We start from the raw sequence: 22,058 nt of genomic DNA on the forward strand, positions 1-22,058 counted from the left end.
GACAACTACAGGGTAAACTACAGCGTGGTTTGAGAGCCGCCATTTGCACATAATTGGTGCGTACATGATGCCGAGATTTCTCAGAGGTTTGACGACCCGGGTTTGCTGCTACCTTGTTCAATCTCTAAAAGACTAAAATATTTGGCTTAGCGACCATAGCGACAACCCTTAGCCTTAATAACTCTATCAGCGTCTACTCTGCACAAAGAAACAATGGCGAACCCTGTCGCCATATTGGAAGCGCTTGACTCACTATTAAGGGAACACAGACTAGCTTTTTTGGACACTATCCAGGTAGCTTTTGCACCTTTAAGATCCAACTGCATTGGAGTTCACAGCGGAGGTGATGGGGCGTTGGGACCCCTATCTTTGCCGTCTGCTGCCCCTATAGGTATTGACAAGCCGACAGGAGAAATTGAAACCACGCGGGATTATCCGCTAGTCTCGAGCTTGGCTTCTCTTAAGGGGCCGACTTCTGCAGACGAGGTACCGAAGTCTAGTGAGGCACTTGCCGGAACTGTGGCTATGTCCCGCTCTGCACACATTCAGGGGAAAAACTTAAGCGCAGAGGCGCTTACTACAGGGGGCCATTTTCAACCAAGTAAGCGAGTTTATTCAGCACTCTACCTCGGCTTTGCAGAAGATTGCCTTCAATTATGTGTCGTCCTTAAAACTGGGATAGGTTAGGCCCCTTGGGTGAAGAGCAGATACAGCGTTGTGGCACTTAAACTGTTTTGCTCTGAACTTCAGCAGATCCCCAGCCGGGCGATATGTTACATCAAACCAGCGCCAGATAAGAGATGAACAATGTCAGACATAATGTTGAACTTTATAAACTCTCAGTTAAAGTGTATGTCTATAATAACTACCCTCAGCCCACTACCACTAAATGTAGGATTTCAAGATTGCCCCTTACGCATGCTTAATGTTTCCAAGATCTCATTTTTCCTTATGTGGGCAACTTATTAAGTGTCAGCTGTACTTTCTACCCGATATTATGGAATGTATATTTTACTTGTTAACGCATGTTTTTTTTTTTTAGTCTGGGACATTTTAATGAGAGTTCCTTAACTAGATACCCTATTATACCAATTGTTTGACTAGGACAGCTAATGTTTGGCTCTAGACATTTAATATAGATGTTTTATTTCTTTTCACTATATGGTGTGCCTGGTCAAGTTAAGCTTTATCTGACATGTATGTTATTCAAAGGTTTATACTTGCCTTATGCTGAGAATGCAGTCACATGATTTTTTATGACTTGGCTTTGTAATTACTACTAAAAAAATGAGAGCTAGTACCCTCAGGAGCTCTTACACCTAGGCTCACGAGTCATTGATCTCTTGTATTAAATTACACTTATAGTATGGGGGGATGAGAGATGCCTAGTTCATTGTACTACAACGCAATCTAGGTTATTCTTGTTGCAATAACTTTAGACTACTGCTATAGTCTCCCTTAAAATCTGCCAACCTTTCCTAGTTTATAATGTAGCGAGCATACTTTTGAAGTGCGACACTCTATATTACATTGCTAAGAAATACCTGAAGAGTGAACACCTAGCATTCTATTGTCATATCAACTTTGAGCATTGGCTAGATCTTCCGTGCACAGCCACCCTTCCCCTTACAGGTTCTGAGCTTGGAAGATTTGTGCAACTTACTAAATATTAACATTTACACATCAGGTTTGCTGCCCATGTTCCTCTATACACCAGTTTTGTACACAGGTTTACTCCCATGTTACAGAAGGGATCGATCTATATATATGTTTATACAAACTGCCCTATACAAGACTTCCCAGATTAATCTAAGACGACTATCACTTTCAGTGCTGCTTTAGTTCTTTGCATGCGCTGCACTGGAGACTTCCTACCAGAAAGCTACGAATTCAGCTATCCCATACAATGAGAGACATGAGTAGCTTTTGTGATATGTTTAGTCTCTGTAGACTCTGATATTTACAATTACTGTTTTAGGGATATGTTTGCAGCAGTTATTTTGCATTTAAATGTATGCCTACGGCGCAGCACAGTTATCAATTGTAGTATGGAGGGCTGGTTATAGTCTAGCTCCTATTTATATATGTCATTTGTTTGCTGTATCAGTCGGAGTCTATCTTTATGTTAAGGCATATCAAGATAAAAGTCTTTCCAATTCTCACATATGTTTATATGCCTAGCATTATATTTTGCCTTGCCATGGGACATAGGGCCCGTGTCCACGTGGCAGGGTTGACACAATATGATAACTTATTTGAGGTGATATTGGTAATCCATCTCCAACTATTTATCCATAACACTATGTCTAATCTTTATGAGATCCCCTAAAGATGGGAATCATACTCTTCTCCCTATTTATTTCCTCATATCACATAGCAACATATCTAGAGGGGGTTGCGGACCTCATCGCCGCGGCCGAAGTGGTGTGGACCTATACCCCCTACAACTTACTAGTATGGCTATAGATACATTATGACGCATTGTTTTATTTTTGCAGCTTAACATAGTGCTTCTAGTGCAGGCAGGCCCTGCATTTCTATAATTACTACTTATGCCCTCCCTGTGTACTACATTATGAATAAGTCCCATGCACTTCGCCAATTTTGTTAATACAGAATCCATGGCTCCCTTGACCTAGGTGTAATCTTCATCTATTATCTAATTACTATACCAATAACTTAGTACGCTATAATGACCACCTTCTCTCCATAATACCACCCCCCCCCCTCCATACCATAATATGCCTCCTAACCCAGGAGGACTAACTACGCGGTCTCTCTAACTAGTACCGCAACCATCACTACTTTTTTGCTTGCAGCTTTTCATTTTCCCACAGTGTTGACTTTATCCCTCTTTTTTTTTTTAGCATAATCAAAATGATCAGCTTCACTTATAAATTGAGTTAAAAGTTTTAAATCTAACAACGCTCCTAGTCTTAAACCTACTCAATTTAAAGTTCATCCTATTCATACCCCTTAAAAATTGCTTTACTCTATTATTAGTTACCAGCTATAACATCATGAAAATGTAAAATCTGAGGTGAATGTTAAGGGATCCATAAGTGATCTCTCCTATTTTAGGTAGCCTTCTACAACTGTTTATTTTCCCTTTTTATGGTTTGAGGCCCAAGAGAGGCCTCATATTTTTGCAGAGAAGGTTTCGTTTATCATTGGCATCTACCCACTTTGTCTTTCAATAGTACAATTGTTATTATTAACCTTGGTTTATGCAGCCTATAATGTGTACTATATATGATACCTTGTTATTGTTTCTCTTTGCAGGTGACTGTATATTGCTCAATTGTTTGATTTGTTTGCCGACATTTTTCCCTCAATAAAAATATTTAAAAAAAAAAAAAAAAAAAAAAAATTATGAAGATCTTGAATACAAAGGGGGTACAGAGAAAAGTTGGGAAAATCAAAAGGGAAAGAGAAGAAGATAAGAGGGGAAGATGAAGAAGAGTAAGAAAAGAGTGCCTCCCAACCATGAAACACCCAGTGGAATTTTCATCAATAAAGATAAAATTATGATTAACCAACGGATGTATAAAGGCATATAAGATCTCTGCTGTATTGGGTCTATTGACAATTCAAACAGTATTATATGGAGTCATGTGTGATCCAATAAAACCAGACTTTGTGAAAAGCTTCCTGAGTGTCTTGTAATATTGCTGCCTTTGCGGACATATTGTATATGTGCCTAATTTTATGTAAAATTTCGTCCCAGGGGGGAGCCCCCTCCTTCCAGTGACGGGCTATACATATATGTGTAGCTGTACATAAAATTTTGATAAATTGATTAATGTCTTTATTAAACTGCCTTAAGCGTACATTCAATAGGGCTTGGTTCATCGACAACTGAATGGGGCTATCTAGTATCCTATTTAAAAGGAGTGATAATTTATTCCAGATTAGTTTAGAGTAAGAGAAGTCCCACCACATGTGTTTGTATGTGCCTTCGACTTCACAACCCCTGTAACAGAGCTTAGACCCCTGTTTAATGGAATGAGAGGTGATAATTGGAGTGAGATACCATCTGAAAATTGTTTTAAGGCAATTTTCCTGCATGTCGGCACTCAACAGGACTTTACTCGCATTATATATTAAGTTATTCCAGTAGGAAATATCAATTTCTGTATTGAGGTCGGCCTCCCATTTGAGGTGAAGGCTTGTTTTAGTGATTTGTGTGGAAGATTGAATTAGTTGGTATAATTGTGAAATAGTTTTTCTAGGTCTGGATGAGGAGCTACAAATTATTTCTAAGGCAGTGAATTTGTGACCAGTCAATGAAGGTAGGTATTTATGTATGATGGAGGATGTCTGAAGATATAGCAACCAATGTAATTTGGAAGGAGACAGTTTATCCTGAAGTTGTGTGTATGTCATTAATTTGCCTTTGTCTACTAAGTCTGCGATCCTATAAAGACCTCTGTTTTCCCACTTCTGTATAGCTGGGATCTGTTCTGAAGGTATGATTATTTTTAGGGGGGTATTGAGGGATCTGTTAGGGAGAATTTTGAGAGACGAAACAAGAGTGGACAAATCTTTGAGCATGTAATCTATAATTGGGAATTTGTTAAGTTTTTGGGTTTGAGCTCTATGTGGGTCCCACAGAGCCAGCTCTTGAGGATATAGTTTATTTATGTCTGACTCCAACGTGGTCCATCTTATCTCATCTTCCGTTTTGTTAAGGAGAGTAGTTTGGGCTAACCTAGCTGCTTGGAAGTAGTGTCTCAGATTTGGTGTGCCCGGGCCTCCCAGTTGCCTATGTCTCGTAAATATTGGTTTAGGAATTCTAGCTTTTTTAGTCCCTCTTATAAAATTGTTAATACAAGCTTGGAGATTGTCTAGATCACAATTCGGGATGCCTATTGGTAGGGTCCAAAATAAATATAAAATCTTTGGTAACACAGACATTTTGATCGCAGATAGACGTCCAAACCAAGAAAATTTCAGTTTGCTCCATTTAGTGAGGTCCTGTTTGATTACTTTGTAAATTGGAGGATAGTTGGTTTGGTAAAGTTCCGATGAGTGTTTTGTAAGGTTGATCCCTAGATATTTGAGATGATGTTTAACCCAATTAAACTCAAAGTTTAGCTCTATCAATTTTTTTGTGTGGGTGGTCTGGAATAGCAAGAGACATGGCTTCACATTTTTCAAGGTTCACTTTGTAACCAGATATAGTGGAGAAGTTCCTAAGGGTGTTGTATACATTTGGCAGAGATATAAGGGGTTTGGTTAGGGAAAGCAAAACGTTGTCTTCAGAAAGAGTGAGTTTGTAAACTGATTGTCCTATTTTAGTACCCGTAATGTCTGGGGAGTTCCCGATGTGTTGCACCAGGGGCTCTATGCAAACAGCAAAAAGGAGAGGGGATAAAGGACAACCCTGTCTCGTCCCATTTAAGACCGCAAATCTATCAGATTGGTGTCCCATTGCCTTAACGCATGCCGAGGGATATGAATATATACTATGGATTGCTGTAATAAAAGAACCCCTAAAGCCCATGGTATGTAGTACAGCTTGAATGTACTCCCAGTCAACCCTGTCAAACGCCTTCTCTGAGTCCAGGGATAACAACAGAGAAGGCATTTTAGAAATATGCAAATAATCATAATATACATTTATAACATACAAACTTAACAATTTTATATGATCTTAAATATGTTTTTCAATATTTTTAAATGTCAAAACACTTTAACATTCTGATGATTTTATATATATATATATATATATATATATATATATATACATACACACACACAGTATCTCACAAAAGTGAGTACACCCCTTATGTTTTTGTAAATATTTTATTATATCTTTTCATGTGACAACACAGAAGAAATTACACTTTGCTACAATATAAAGTAGTGAGTGTACAGCCTGTATAACAGGGTAAATTTGCTGTCCCCTCAATATAACTCAACACACAGCCATTAATGTCTAAACTTTTGGCAATAAAAGTGAGTACACCCCAAGTGAAAATGTCCAAATTGGGCCTAATTAACCTTTCCCTCCCCGGTGTCATGTGACTCTTAGTGTTACAAGGTCTCAGGTGTGAATGGGGAGCAGGTGTGTTAACTTTTGGTGTTATCACTCTCACACTCTCTCATACTGGTCCGCATGTTCCTCAGAACACTGGCTAACTGTTTAGCGACATAAAAAAGTGTCACAAAACACTTTAAAAATACATTACAATATACAGTTACACACAAAAAAAAGTTATAAGGACGGGGGGCGGAGCTTAGCCATTCTGGAAAATGGCTGTGTAAAGAGACAGCTCTTAAGCCCACGCCACTTAAGCCCACACTATATAGCCAGATATCACTCATTTTCCAGCTCTACACGGAGCATAAACATCTGCTGACATAATAGGAGATCCGGTAAGCTGACTCCGGTCTCGTATCATAGTGACCAGCTGTTGCTTTCGGGTATCGGCGGGCCGACATTCTGGAAACAGGCCTCAGAGGGATGCATGGTGCCGTTGTGGTAACAACCGAAAAGGGAGATCGCCTTATATACAGAGGCAGACATCTCAAAGCAGCAGGTCAGTGTCAAAGGAGGCAATAATACATGGACAACGTCCACCACCTACAAACACTGAGCCGCATAGTGCAAATAGACCACAGGCAGAGCCGACAGAGGTGCTGGAGAGCGGGAAAGCACGCAGGGGAAAATATTTTAGTAAACAACCGCCCCAGCTGCAGCAAGTCCCTTGGGCCACCTGTCTCCCCATAAAGACAGTCATAAACACCTAATTAGATACACAATAGCAGAGGGGCCTAATGGAGCCTGAATGTCACAGTTTGTAAGCCTCATTAACCAGCCATATACCACCCTCCACGTGTAGATACTGGACATTAACATCTACTGTAGTGAGCAACCATGGGCCCCAGCATTCTTCGGTGTGTGCCAATAAGATACAAGGAGAATCCCAATAATACAGCCATCAAACCTTTGAATATAATAATAAAGTGTGCAGTCAATGCTGGTTGCACAGCAGTGAATGCATAGTTAATTTCATTACAGCAGCATACCCCAATTTAAGGGACAGTGTGCAGAAGGGGTGAAAGAATTACACAATATATAATCCAGCAACTTCGATTGTCCTAATTACAGATCAATAAATCTGCTTTGCCTTATTAGCAATAATCAACCTAAAACGCAGAGTCACGTATGCACTCAGAAGTGCCTCTCATAACATTGCAACAACTATTTAACATGCCAGCCCACAAGCAGAACAAACCGGATGTGGCTACAAACTCCAAAATGCTGCAACAATATTTGAAACCTATGGATACACACACAATCCCTGCTACGCCTATCCCTAATACCCCTGCATCTATGGAGGAGGTTCAAATACAGCAATCTACACCTAGTCCCTCAGGTCTTACAAGGGAAGATTTAAGATCTCTATGTAACAAGGACGATGTTAAAGAGATTATGTCTGAAGTTAAAACTTGGTATACTGATCTGAAGCGAGACCTGTCAAGAGTAACACAAAGAAAGACAAATCTGGAGGAGAACCATAACACCACCTGCAACGATATCCACCATATGTCACGTTTGGCGTATGAGCAAGAGGAAACCATTCACCATCTATTGGACAAAGTGGAGGACTTAGACAACAGGGGTAGGCGGAATAACCTCCGGATATGTGGTTTCCCAGTTACCATACAGCCGGCAGCCCTGGAGGGGTGTGTACAAGATTTATTTAGGACACTCAAGGGAGACAGTAATGCACCGGAGGTGTCTATTGAAAGAGTACACCGTGCCCTGAGAGCAAAACCACCGCCTAAGGCTCCCCCTAGGGATGTTATCCTCAAACTCCTTCTCTTTAAAGACAGGGAAGAAATCCTCAAACACGTCAGACAGAAACAGGACTTTACTCATGCGGGCCGGGCAACCGCATTCAAATCTTTGCTGACCTGAGTCCGACTACCCTTCAGAAGAGGAGGGACCTTAACTACATCACAACTGCTCTGCGTACACAGAAAATAATCTACAGGTGGGGCTTCCCAGTTAGTATCATAGCAACACGAGATGGAACCACTGCTGTCTACAGGACCAGAGAGGATTTACCACGCTTCTGTGAAGCACTGCGGATCACCATTCAACCTCCAGAACATACAGAACACGACAGCATGGAAGTGCGGAGACCACTTGACAAGCACTTACAGCTCTCAGGAGAAGGCTCACGACTAGATCCTGCAACACAAGCCACATCATCAAATATACACAACAGCCGAGTGGACTCTAGCAAACTTCCAGAGAATGTGTATTCTTCAGCCCGTGGGGACTATTAATAATACTTGATGGCTACAGGTCGTATGTTACATATCTATACTGTTGTTTGTGGGCTTAGGGGTGGGGATATTGCCCTTAATTTGTTATAGTATCTTTGTATCTTAATTGTTGGTTTACATTGCTACAGTTGTTTTTCAATTTTTCTTTATTTCAGGTGTCACGGTAAGCCAGGTTAAAACACTAGAGTCTTAGGTACTTAACCCACCATACCTGACGGTTCCCCACCTACGCAGACTTGCGAGATACGCTTGAACCCCAGATAGAAACTAGAGGGCAGATACTCTCTTTAGGGATTCACACCTAGCAACCAAACTACAGGTGGTGACCACCCAACTCCCATTATCATAAATAGAGCAGAGGGAGGTGTACACACAGATATGGCGGGCCAGCGGGATCTCCAGGAGAGGTCCCTTAAACTCATATCAACAAACAGTCCTGAAAAACGTTTGATTGCATTTCAACAGATACACAAAACCTCAGGGGACTTGCTCTTTTTGCAAGAAACTCATTTCAAGAAAGGGAGGGAACCTAAGCTTATAAACAATAGATATGGGACCTACTTTCTGGCCACGGGACCATCAAAGAAAGGTGGAGTAGGTATTTTCTTAAAAAACTTGATTCATTTTCAACCAAAACATGTTATTAAAGACCCCAAAGGATCATACCTCATAGTGCTCCTGTTCAACACCTATGTTACATTGGTGAATGTATATTTACCTAATCAGGGACAGCATACAACTTTTAAACAAGTTACCCAACTGCTACTGGAACATATGAAAGGTGTGGTATTCATGGCGGGCGACTTTAACCTACCATTAGATCCCACACGTGATACCTCAACAGGGCGGACAAGCACGCCACTGAAAGTCACTAAATCTGTAAACGCTCAATTATATACCTTAAAACTTCACGATATATGGAGATCCAAAAATCCCTACGCCTCAGACTTTACATTCTACTCCCACCCACATCATGTCTACACCAGGATTGACTACATCATATCAGACCAGTTAGGACTGTCTATGATAGAGACCGCCTCCATTTTACCGATGACATGGTCTGATCATGCACCGGTTGCCTGCCTGATCATATGGCCGGACAGGCCCCCATATTCTCCCCTGTGGAGAATGGACAACTCCGACCTATCTGACCCATTAGTTAAGTTAGATATAGACGAGACACTTGGGCACTATTTTAGGGAAAACATTCCAACAGACACATCTCCCTCTACAACATGGGAAGCACACAAGTGTGTGATACGGGGGGAATTTATTAAACATAAGGAGAGGAAAGTTAAAACTAATCGACAATTTGTAAACTCCACACTCTCACAAATACGCTATTGGGAGACGCAACACAAACTCCAGCATCCCCAATCTTCTTAAAGAATTTAACCACAGCAAGAAATGACCTTAATAACCACTACATCAGGGAATATCAACACAAAGCCACAATACTGAAGCAAAAATATTTTGATGTAAATAATAAATCTGGCTCATCCTTGGCTAAGGCGCTGAAACGCCAACAACTAAATACTCACGTGCACATGCTAACAGACACATCAGGGGACATGCACAGAGACAGTACCAAGATAGCGGAGACCTTTAGACAGTACTATGAGAACCTATATAACATACGGAATGACTGTGGACAACAGGAAATAGACAGCTATCTAGAGGGGGTGACTTTACGCACACTACACACAGAGGACACTGAGGCATTGGACTCACCGATCACACATGACGAGATTACAGCTGCCATCAAGTCCATGCCGAGTGGCAGGAGTCCTGGGCCAGATGGACTGGGCATTAACTACTATAAGACCTTCATCCATCATTTACGATCACCCCTAGTGCCCTGATAAACCAGAAAATTTTCACCCCATTTCCCTTTTGAATTCGGACATCAAGATCTTCGCTAAGATATTGGCCACCAGAATTAATCAGTTTTTACCAAAATTAATACACCCGGATCAGGTGGGATTTGTCCCTGGGAGGGAGGCAAGGGATAACACGCTAAAGGTACTCCAATTGATGACTTATGTCCAACAACAAAATATACCGGCAATCCTAGTGTCCACAGACGCAGAGAAAGCCTTTGACCGAGTTCATTGGTATTTCTTAAAAGCGGTCTTGCACAAATGAAGTTTAGTGGCACTTTCATAGCCCTAATTTTTACACTATAAAGACACTCGACGGTGCGAGTTAAAGTTAATGGCCTATTATCTGATAAGTTTATTATTCAAAACGGCACAAGGCAGAGATGCCCCCTCTCGCCAATCCTCTTCGCCATCACCATAGAGGCATTGGCCCAAAAAATAAGGGATGACCCACAGATAACAGGGATACAGGTAAAAGCAAGAGAACATAAGCTCGCACTGTATACAGATGACGTGTTACTCACCCTGACAAACAGAGACCTCGCTGCCCAGGGCCCTTGCCACCTTCAGGGAGTACGGACAGGTTTCTAACTTTCACCTTAACATAACTAAATCTGAACTACTTAACATCACATATGACCCCGACGAGTTACCGAAAACCTTGCATGATTGCTCACTCAGAACACAACAGACCAAAATGAAATATCTGGGTATTTACATGTCCTATCTAGCTGGAAGAAAAAAACGATATTGTGGATAGGAAGAATAAATGTTATTAAACTGAACGTGGTTTCTAGGCTACTATACCTACTACAGACTACTCCCATACCTTTGCCAACAGGCTATACACATAAGATACAAAACATCTTAGAGCAATACATTTGGGGTGATGTTAGGCCATGAATACACAACGCTGTAAATCCCTAGAGACAGGGGGGGACTCTGAGTTCCCAACATATATATTTACAAGCAGGCCACCACATTGCAGAGACTGTTAGATTGGTGCTACAATTACCCTAATAAGATGTGGGTAAAATTAGACTGCAGCATACTAGATACAAGAAACGCTGGCCTTCAGGCGTGGGTTCCGGAGAAGCTTAGGTCTCAAGCCACTACCACATATCCCTTGCTATTAGACTTCTACACTCATTGGGACAAAATCATACGCACATCCACAAATATCTCCTCCACGGATGCACCACTAACCCCCATATACCAGAATCCTGACTTACCCTGGAATTACAGGGAGAGGGAGTCAGGGCACATGATTCCCTTTAAAGATTTTACGCTAACATCTCTCCTAGAAGGAAACAAACTTTTACCACTGGCTGACCTGCGGGAAACGACACTAGGCACACACATGAATTGGCTATCCTATTCACAGATTGCTCATTTCCTTGCGACTCATCACCACAAAGGCACACTGACGAGACAAGTGACAGCATTCAAGAGTATGTGTCTGCGGGATGCCCCCACGGCTCACGCTATTTCACTAACATACAGGCTCCTAGCAGTAGAGGAACCACACACCCTTCCCACTTATACCAAGGCATGGGAGAAAGAGTTACAAACAGAGATAGACATCAGAGAATGGCAGGCTGCGTTCCAGGTTACTAAAAAAGCCTCAATATCTGTAAGAGTACAAGAAGCAAGCTACAAATTTCTGTCCAGGTGGTATCTCACACCCAATAGATTACACCAAATATACAAGACAGCTTCAGGTAGGTGTTGGAGAGACTGTGGGGGAGAGGGAACGCTGTCACACATTTGGTGGCTATGTCCCAAGTTAGATATGTACTGGGTAAACGTACTAAACCAGATAGAACGCACAACAGGGAAGGCACTACAAAACAGCCCTAAAACTATACTGTACCTATCATTGCCTAACCTAGAGAATAAGCAGTGTAGGGCGCTGTTGTTGGATTGGAAAGATACCATCATCTCCAACAGGGAACTGCTGACATACATGACCTTATGTTACAGATGTGGAAAGAAAGTAATAGCAATCACCAGTGATGTCAGCCAGATTGTAGGTTTGGGTAGGGGAGGTGGAACTGCCATTGTAAGAAATCATTGCACATCTAAATAGAGACACAAGGATTCTGACCCGCACACAGGTTAGATGGGGAAACGGGAAGATACTTTCCTGATTGCTCCTGGCGAACCGTGGCGCTGTGATGTGGCAACAACCAATGTTTATTCTCATTGTTTATTATGATTAAGAAATATTAACACTGTATTCTGGAGTGAATTGACTCCTTATTTGACTCTGTTTTTCCTTTTTGTTCAACATTTCTGAATATAGTTGAAAGGCTACAGAGCCTTAATGGATAAGAAGAGACTTTTGTTACTTTGATGCTAAGTAATATCTTGTTTACTAAAAAAAAAAAATAACTTGAAAATTGAAATGTATATTGCTTTAAATGCTTTGTATATCATGATAATTTTCTCTTTTCAATAAAAATATTCTTAAAAAAAAAAAAAAAAAGTTATAACGGCGCAAAGATATGAGGTCTCAGGCAATAAAAAAAAATGGCAGGCATAGGGCTTTAACATAGAGATACATACAGTACATATACATGTCTAAATATGTGTATGTTTCTATACATACACTATATGTTTATATGTGTGTACATATGTATTATTATTATCGGTTATTTGTAGAGCGCCAACAGATTCCGCAGCGCTATCATGTATTTATATGTGTATATATGTATTTACAGTCATATATACATAAATACATATGTGCATACATATAGACATACATATTAAAGTGATTGTAAATCCTTGCGTTTAATAAACTTTTCTTTATTTTTGCTATAATGCCTAAAAGGGGGAGTAGATCCAATAAACACATTTCAAGGGCTCCTTTTAACTCACAAGGGGAAGTTAAGCCAGGCAACTCTACCTCAGAGCTCCAAACCCATAATCCTGATCCACCGAGAGTAACAGATATTAAACTAAAATGAGCTAATATTAATTTTTTTCCAATGTTCCTTTCTCAAATTATCATTAAACCATTGTATGTTAAATGATGCAATTCATTTGTGCTTTGAACAGCTTAATTATCATTTACAAATAACAGACAATGTTATAAAATTGCAATGTATTACACTGCCCGCACTAAGCTACATCTTAATGCCGCATACTTAACCCTGCCCTTAGCTTTCTTGACCTGTGGCAGGAAATCTCCTTTCCCTCCAGTGACTGTTAATCTAGTTAATCTAGTCAAAGTCCTAAATAAAATGTTTCCCTGGAAAGAAGTCTGCTTTTTTGATACCATACCAGCAGACCAGGACTTGAGCCTTAAAACTCTTCTAGCCTAAACAGTCATAGCATCAGTACAAAACATACAGCTTGCCAGCTGGAAGTATTATCTCTGAATGCTTTCAAGCTTTTATCTATTAGATCCTTCAAAGAAGTCCTGTAATCTAATGGAATGTTAGTCCGCCTACCCAGAGTTAAAATAGCACCATCCACTGTTGAAACTGTCTCCCATACCTTATGTAAGCCTGCACCAAAGCTACATAAAGCTGCATTTTGCAGCTTTATAAATTTCACTCTATATGTGCTCCAGCAGAGGGTTCCTGGGTTTCTGAATAATTATCATCAGAAGAGGGGAATTCTGATTCCATTGTACTGTTGGATGGTAAATAGTACCTAGATGGGTCACTGCTTAGGGATGGCCCGGATGAGACTAGGGCCTGTGAAGGGTGCTTTTCTACCATTTACATATGATTGCATTTAACTGCAGAGTGGATATATTGATTAAAATTAGGGGACAGGTCTGTAGAGCTGTCCTGTGGATTACCAGAGACATGAGCTGCACCAGTTTTCCTTATAATACACAGAAAATAGTAAGGAGAGTATCAACAAGTAGACAGCAGCAACAAAATACAGTATAAGAGGCACAGAAGTGATTTAACTCTCTAAGGGAAATGCAGTATAATTGCACAAAGTGCCTAAATCTGTATGTAGTATGTGACTATGTCCCAAGGCTATGTGAAACATGTACATAGTTATGCTAATAGCCTCTGGGCTATGAAGGTGCATGGTACCTTCATCTATTATACTCAAATTAGCTGCAGATATCCATCCAAGGCTGAGAAGGGTCTCTAAGGATATAACAAGGAGAAGCATACTGTAGACCAGGGGATTGGTGGGCATGTCCATATTTTACCTGGGAGGCTGGTGGTATTATGTTAGTAGGTTTTTTGGGGAGAAAATGGTTTCAAACCGCTGTCAAATAACTAGCAAATAAGCACTTCAAGTTCCCCATCACTCCATGCTGGAGGCAAAAAATTGACCGAGGGGTCAATGGAAAGTGGGAGGGATTATGTTGGGTGTTTTGCTTCCTCCTAACGGACTGCACTTTTGGACTCTCACCATCTTATGAAAGAAATTATTGTATTAAATTGCATCTTTTCTGAATGCATTTTGCTAACAACATTCTTTTATCTATATCAAGCACTATCCAACATTACAAATAAAGAACCGTTCAATCCCTTCTACTTCCTGGAATTGGTGAATTTTATACTACCACCTACCACATTGCTCACAGACACTAGTTTGGGTTTACTTCTAAATTTCCTTTTTTTTCAAAACAAAGGCTTTTTTTGTCCATTAAAATAACATCAAATTAATCAGAAATACAATGTAGATATTGGTAATGCTGTAAATGGCTGATTTTTCATGGAATATCTACATAGGTGAACATAGGCTCCATCTATCCTGTGTTCCAATGGCATGTTGTGTTTGCTAATCCAAGTTTATAATTTAAAAAGGGTAATTGATCATTAAAAACCCCATTTGCAATTCTGCTAGCGCAGCTGAAAACTGTTGTACTGATAAAAGAAGCAATAAAACTGGCTTTTATTAGACTAGTTGAGTATCTGGAGCATCAGCAATTATGGGTTTGATTACAGGCTCAAGATGTCCAGGAATAAAAAAAAAAATTCTTCTGAAGCTCGTCAGTCTATTCCTGTTCTGAGAAATGAAGGCTATTCCATGCAATAAATTAACAAGAAACTGAAGATCTTGTACAACACTGTGTACTTCTCCCTTCACAGAACAGAACAAACTGGCTCTAACCAGAATAGAAAGAGAAGTGGGAGGCCCCGGTGCACAACTAAGCAAGAAAACAACCGAGCAAGAGTGTCTTGTTTGAAAAAGAGACACAACAGGTCCTCAACTGGCAGTTTATTTAAATAGTACCTGCAAAACACCAGTCTCATCGTCAACAGTGAAAAGGCAACTCCAGGATGCTGGCCTTCTAGGCAGAGTTGCAAAGAAAAAAAAATCTCAGACTGGCCGATAAAAAAAAAAAAGATTGGAAAAAAGTGTCTGGGGTGCTTTGGTGGTGGGAGATTTATACAGACTAAAAGGGACCTTGAAGAAGGAAGGCTATCACTCCATTTTGCCATGCCATGTGCTTGATTGGAGCTAATTTACTCCTACAGCAGGACAATTACCCAAAGCACAAATCCAAAATATGCAAGAACTATTTAGAGAAGAAGCAGTCACCTAGTATTCTGTCTTCAATGGAGTAGCCAGCACTGTCACCAGATCTCAACCCTTTTGAGCTGTTGTGGGAGCAGTTTGACCGTATGGTACGTAAGAAGTGCCCATCAAGCCAATCCCATTTGTGGGAGGTGATTCAGAAAGAATGGGATGAAATCTCTTCAGATTACCTCAACAAATTGACAACTAGAATGCCAAAAGTCTGCAAAGCTGTAATTGCTGCACATGGAGGATTCTTTGACGACAGCACCGTTTGAAAGACACCATTATTATATTACTTAAAATTCATTATTTCTAACTTTGTCAATGACTATATATTTCCTTATCAAAACAATTTCATGTATGTTTTAATTGAAAATAAGGAAAGTGACCCTAAACAATTGAACACCTGCATGTGTGTGTATTTATCTATATATCTATATGTATCTATATCTATTATTTTTTTAAATTAATAAACATATATTTTCTTTCTTTAGACAGAATCTATTTCCAAAAATTAACTGATAGCAACTAAAATAAAGGAGATAAATTTAGTAGCTCACAGAAGGATAATAATACATTTATATTCTCTACCTGTTAAAAACATACTACTCTTCGGCTATTTCAAAATTCCCTTTTAACTTACACTTTATCTGTTCCATAACTTCTGTAATCTACTGCTGCAGACACAGATACGATGAGAGCTGGCATTCCATAGCCCACCAAATAAAAATATTTCTTTCTTGAATGTTCACTTTCAAAGACTTCAACCAGCATGATATAAAGCTGAACTCCTTCCAGGAACATCCAGGTAAAAGCCGCCAAAAAGAAGAAATGAAGAAGTGCAGCAAACACTGCACATGCAATCTATAAAGATGATAAAAAAAAAAAAAATTATACATTGTTATGCAATATTTCATCAATTAATATATGTATATTCATATAGCTTAGATCTCTAATGTGTTTTAATATTCCTTGGGCTTCCTCAATGCTGCCAAAATGAAAATACTGTAAACTAAAAACTATTTACAGAGTTTATTCTAAACAAAAGATACTACGGACAAATATCAAAGATCAACTTTAACTTTGACTATGTGGCTGATAATCATTAGGCTTAAAAACAATAAATGTCAGAATATTCCTGTTAGTGAGTGAAGTAGATTATATTAACTTTTTTTCAAAATGTTTTACTGAACATCTTAATATTTTAAAGCAGGGTTCCTCAAACCATGGGTCAGGACCCATTACTGGGTCAAAATACTATGTTTACTGGGTTGCAACTTGTGTGTGTGTTGTATGAGAGTGTGTGTATTATGAGAGTGTGTGGTGTGTGTTGTTTGTATGAGAGAATGTGTGTGGTATGTTTGTGTTGTATGAGAGTGTGTGTTGTATGAGAGTGTGTGTTGTATGAGAGTGTGTGGTATGATGTATGTGTGTTGTATGAGAGTGTGTGTTGTATGAGAGTGTGTGGTATGATGTATGTGTGTTGTATGAGAGTGTGTGTTTTATGAGAGTGTATGGTGAGGATGTGTGTGTTTTATGAGTGTGTGTGTGTTGTGTGGTGTGGTGTGAGTGTTTTATGTGCTGTAAAAACAACACATTAAAGTTTGACTACAATAAGGGATAAGTGTGTATACACATTTTAGTCACTTTGCCATAAATTTCAACTAATTTGTATATTACTTCAGAAATAAACAGATCAAGCATAAAAATAGGGTTGTGAAGGTATGTTGTTTAATGACACTGCGTCTTGGGGGGGGGGGGGACATTTGAAGATTAGAACCCTGTTTTAAATAGCCATTATATTAAAAGAAATGGAATGCTCTAATCCTTTAGAGCATGTCATTTTAAGACTACCGACCCTGCAGTTACACCATGAGTACTGAGTTATATTTCTATATTTCTATATTAAACTCACAGTACTGCAGAGTTTATAGTCTTAAAGGGATATTCAAGCCAAAATTGGAAACCACATGGGCGCATTTCTGGATTGCTTCTAATAAAAGCTATAGCTGTTTTAAAAGTGTATTTAAGTATGCACCGTGCACCAGCATTTTAAACAAAGCACGTGCTCAGAGAGCCTAAGGTGCTTGTACCATCTGGTAATGACTCAATTTGTTAATTGCTGACATGATACAAGCCCCACTGATTATCTGTGCAGCTGCACTGTTTAAAATGTGGGTGCAGTGACAATATCTAGCTATGCCTCACATGCACGTGCAGAGACAAACGTTAACACTAAACAGTGATAACTTTTACTAGAAGCATTTTCGCTAATACATATCTATAGCAAATATGTTTCTATTCAAAGATGTAATAAATCTATGTGCATTTAAATTTTGACTGGAATGTCCCTTTAAATGCTACATGCACTAGGGTTTAAAACATATCCTTTTTTGACTATAATGACCCTTTAAATGAACTTTAAAGGGGCACTGAACCCAATTTTTTCTTTTATGATTCAGATAGAGCATGCATTTTTAAGCAATTCTAATTTATGCCTATTATCATTTTTTTCTTCATTCTCTTGCTATCTTTATTATAATGACATATTCTGTAACATACTTGATTTAGTTATTGTAGTTTAATCATTAGATCAAAATATTTAAATTTTTGTATATCTTCTTTTTATTATAAGCAAAATCTTTGGATTTTGTGTTAATGTCCATAGGATAAATCTCCAAAAAAAATAAAAATCTAACTAGCATAATATAATAAATAGTACAAATAGTAAGATAAATTTGTCAAATGTAAATGTGCAAACTGACACTTACTGGTTGATCAGTCCGGTTAATCCCAATTAGGAAAAGTAGCTCTGCCACAAAAAGACTAATGCAAAGATTTTTGTGAATGGTGTTGCGATCACTTTGAAGGCCACGAAAAAAACAAAATGTGAAGATGCAAATCAGGAGGCAAACTAGGGAGAGTAGGATTCCAACCCAGGTAATAACATCTAAGAGGAGGTCATGAACTATGTCGTTGTGCTTTAAAAAGAACAAAAAAAAAAAGTGTTAAATATTATAGTAGCAATGTGTATATGATTTCTTTAAACCTCTGCATTTCATTAAAGGTACATGAAAACTAAATTTTTCTTTCATGATTTAGAAAGAGCATGCAATTTTAAGCAATTTCCAATGTAATTATATCTAATTTGCTTCATTCTCTTGATATCCTTTGTTAAAAAGCATATCTAGATAGGTACAGTAGCTGCTGATTGGTGGCTGCACATGCCTTGTGTGATTGGCTCACCCATGTGTATTGCTATTTCTTTATCAAATGATATCTGAAGAATGAAGCAAATCAAATAATGGAAGTAAATTGGAATGTTGCTTAAAATTGTATGCTCTATTTGAATCATGAAAGAAAAATTTTGGGTTTCATGTCCCTTTAAGTATTACTAGACATGTGCCTAGTAAGACCATCTTACAGACTGTGGGCACAGGGTACCTCCTTTTGCAGACATGTAATCTGATTCACATTTTTTTTCTGTGTTAAATGTAAAAAAAAAAAAAAAAAAAGATATATATGTGTCAAATTCACTTTTTTTTTTTTTGGGGGGGGGGGGGCTTCTTAGATTCTTGCACCTGGGCCCTGTGGTTTCTAGTTACACCTCTGTTTTGGGTATTTTGTAGGCATGTGCATTCAGAAGTCCAAATGCATAAGAAGGTGGCCACTTGCGGTGGTAGGCTCTTTTCAGAGCAATATTTCTGCTTGTGAAAGTGCAGATTTTAGTGTTTTGCAGATTCACAAGAAGAAATCCAGTGCTGAAAAGAACCAAACACAGCAACCGGACACCTTTTTCTGCATTTGGACTTCTGAATGCACATGCCTACAAAATACCCAAAACAGAGGCATAACTAGAAACCACAGGGCCCAGATGCAAGAATCTAAGAAGCCCCCCCAAAAAAGTGAATTTGATACATATATATCTTTTTTTTTTTTTTACATTTAACACAGAAAAAAAATGTGAATCAGATTACATGTCTGCAAAAGGAGGTACCCTGTGCCCACAGTCTGTAAGATGGTCTGACCCCCTATTACTGTATATAGTGACACTGTTTAACCCACCAGTACTGTATATAAAGTGACCACAGTAGTCTGTGACATGGTCCAGCCCCCCCGTAATGTATATAGTCGTGCTGTATAGTGACACTGTTTACCCCCTCCCCCATGCTGTAGTAACAAGGTCTGTAATTTGCTGGTTCCACAAACATACACACACACACATATACACACATACACACACAGTCACATAGACACATACACACACACACACAAAAATCAGTGGTTAAACAGAAACACTAACCCCTGTAGTCAGAGACACTAGTGAAGCATCATGTCACACTCACATGATATCAGTGCAGGCAGTGGCAGGTCAACGTTTTTTATTGTTAAAAAAATAAAACAATTTTTTTGGGGGGGGGCCCAGTCGCAATTGCGGACTCTGCACCCCCTGTAGTTTCGCGCCTGACCCAAAATAAAAGCTGATCTTGCAGACTGTATAATAATGTACAGTGAACAGAGAACAAGCAAGCTAAATGAGTTTTTGTTAGTGAATTAGCTAAAAAATATTTGTATAAAATTATTGTCTATTTATCTAGTGTTCTGTAGAGATTTCCAGAAAATTTGAAGCCATGATAAAAAAAAGAAAGTTTGGGAAAAAAAGAAAAAAATGCAGAGCGAAGTACTCTTACAAATTGAAAGTCCTTTTGTTACATTCAGAATATAAAATGCATTGTTATAGGCTTGAAATAAAAGTACAGCTTATTCAAGGCTAGATTAATAGTGGTGCGCTAACTGTTGCACACAAGTGATATTGTATTTTTTGTGCGCCACAAAAATAGCACTCATATTATAAATTAAAAGTAAACGTCATCACAAGAGCACAATTCCATTTTACACTTGTTGGGTTAGCACGACTGAAAACCTTGCATAAAAGGTAGTGTATTAATAAAAAAAAGTTGCACTAAACAAAATACATTATTTACATTAACATTATCAGATATTTATAGAAATATATATTTCATAATAAAATTATTTTTTTTCTATTTGAAGAACATAGGAATATAAATTTTGCATAACAAACTCTTGGTTTCGCGTGAGGTGTCGGGTTAGCGCACATGACAAATTAGTCCCAGTCCCATTTCCTTCCTGTATCACATCTTTCCCTTTATTTCTTTCATTAAAACTCCAGGACAATTTTTTTATTATGTTTATTTTATTATATTATTATTCATTAATAAAAAAAATGATATTATATGTATGTGCTACTCCATAAACTACCTTGGCTCCTTTGCTGCCCCGAGTGCTTGTCTGACCATCTGTCCATCCGTGCTGCTGCTACTTCTTCAGAAAAACATCAAAAAGCAAAGAGGCGCCACATGTGTGTATTAACCAAAGGATTATCACCGAACCAAACTGGAGTCAACAGTGTACTCACATTTTGCATAGCGACCTGATGTGCTATTAGGCTCGTATTAGGCTCGTATTCACAGCATACTAGCTTGCTGTGACCCGGTAAACATCAGGGTGATATTGTGAAATACGAGTACCCTGTTGACTCCAGTTTGGTTTGGTGATATAATCCTTTGATTGATACACACATGTGGCGCCTCTTTGCTGTTTTTCAGAAGTCGATCACTGGGAGTGTAAAGAAGAGTGCAGCCAGAAAGGTTTCATAAGAAGATTGATCTTATTTGACTGATCTGAATATGTTTGTCCGAGGACATTTGGTGAATGGGGATATCTATGCCCTTTTAGTAGTATATAAATATATATATATATATATATATATATTTATATAAATATATATATATTATTATATTTTAAGCACCCCTACGGGTAGATAGGAAAGGTGCTACTTCTTCGGGTTGTAAATCTGTACTCCATATACCACCACATCTTTGCTATCAGAACTACCTGCATGCCCTCCGGCCCACCTTTGCTGCGGAACTGAGGATAAACTGTTATGTATAATTCCATATATCACCAAGACATCTCTGTTGTGGGTTGCTGGACCACCCACCTACCCTGCTGACCACGTGCTTCTGCAACTGCTCTTCCTTATTATAAAACTGTACTCTGTAAACCATCATGTGCAAGAATGCCTGTCTGCCCTCCTGCCAACTTATGCTGCTTGCCACTCCACCCTCCTGCTCTGCTGCCCACTTCTGCTGCTCTTCCAATTGTCAAACTGTACTAAATATACCACTATGTGCCATGTCTCCAGTGCTACCCTGGACGCCAGGACTGCCAACCTGCTCTGCTTCCCATTTGTGCTGCAGTTTCAACGTGTTCGAATTTCCTCAGTAAAATACTACCCTGTCCATTAGCTTCTGTGTGGCTGCTGGTTTATACCATATATGTACCACTGCT

General features: G+C 39.0%; 1 protein-coding gene across 1 annotated transcript in view; it reads right to left on the reverse strand.

The window, feature by feature from the left end:
- The window catches only part of ADGRL3 (adhesion G protein-coupled receptor L3), a 1,741,359-nt gene that overhangs the window by 214,432 nt on the left and 1,504,869 nt on the right, over positions 1-22,058 (reverse strand). Inside the window, exons 17-18 of the mRNA XM_053703187.1 lie at positions 18,458-18,667; positions 16,330-16,550 (exon numbers count right to left, since the gene is read on the reverse strand). Of these exons, the coding sequence (XP_053559162.1) occupies positions 16,330-16,550; positions 18,458-18,667 (431 nt within the window). The remainder of the gene's footprint in view (positions 1-16,329; positions 16,551-18,457; positions 18,668-22,058) is intronic.

The sequence above is a fragment of the Bombina bombina genome, chromosome 2 (genome assembly GCF_027579735.1).
Source record: "Bombina bombina isolate aBomBom1 chromosome 2, aBomBom1.pri, whole genome shotgun sequence".
In the NCBI taxonomy this organism is placed as follows: Eukaryota; Metazoa; Chordata; class Amphibia; order Anura; family Bombinatoridae; genus Bombina; species Bombina bombina.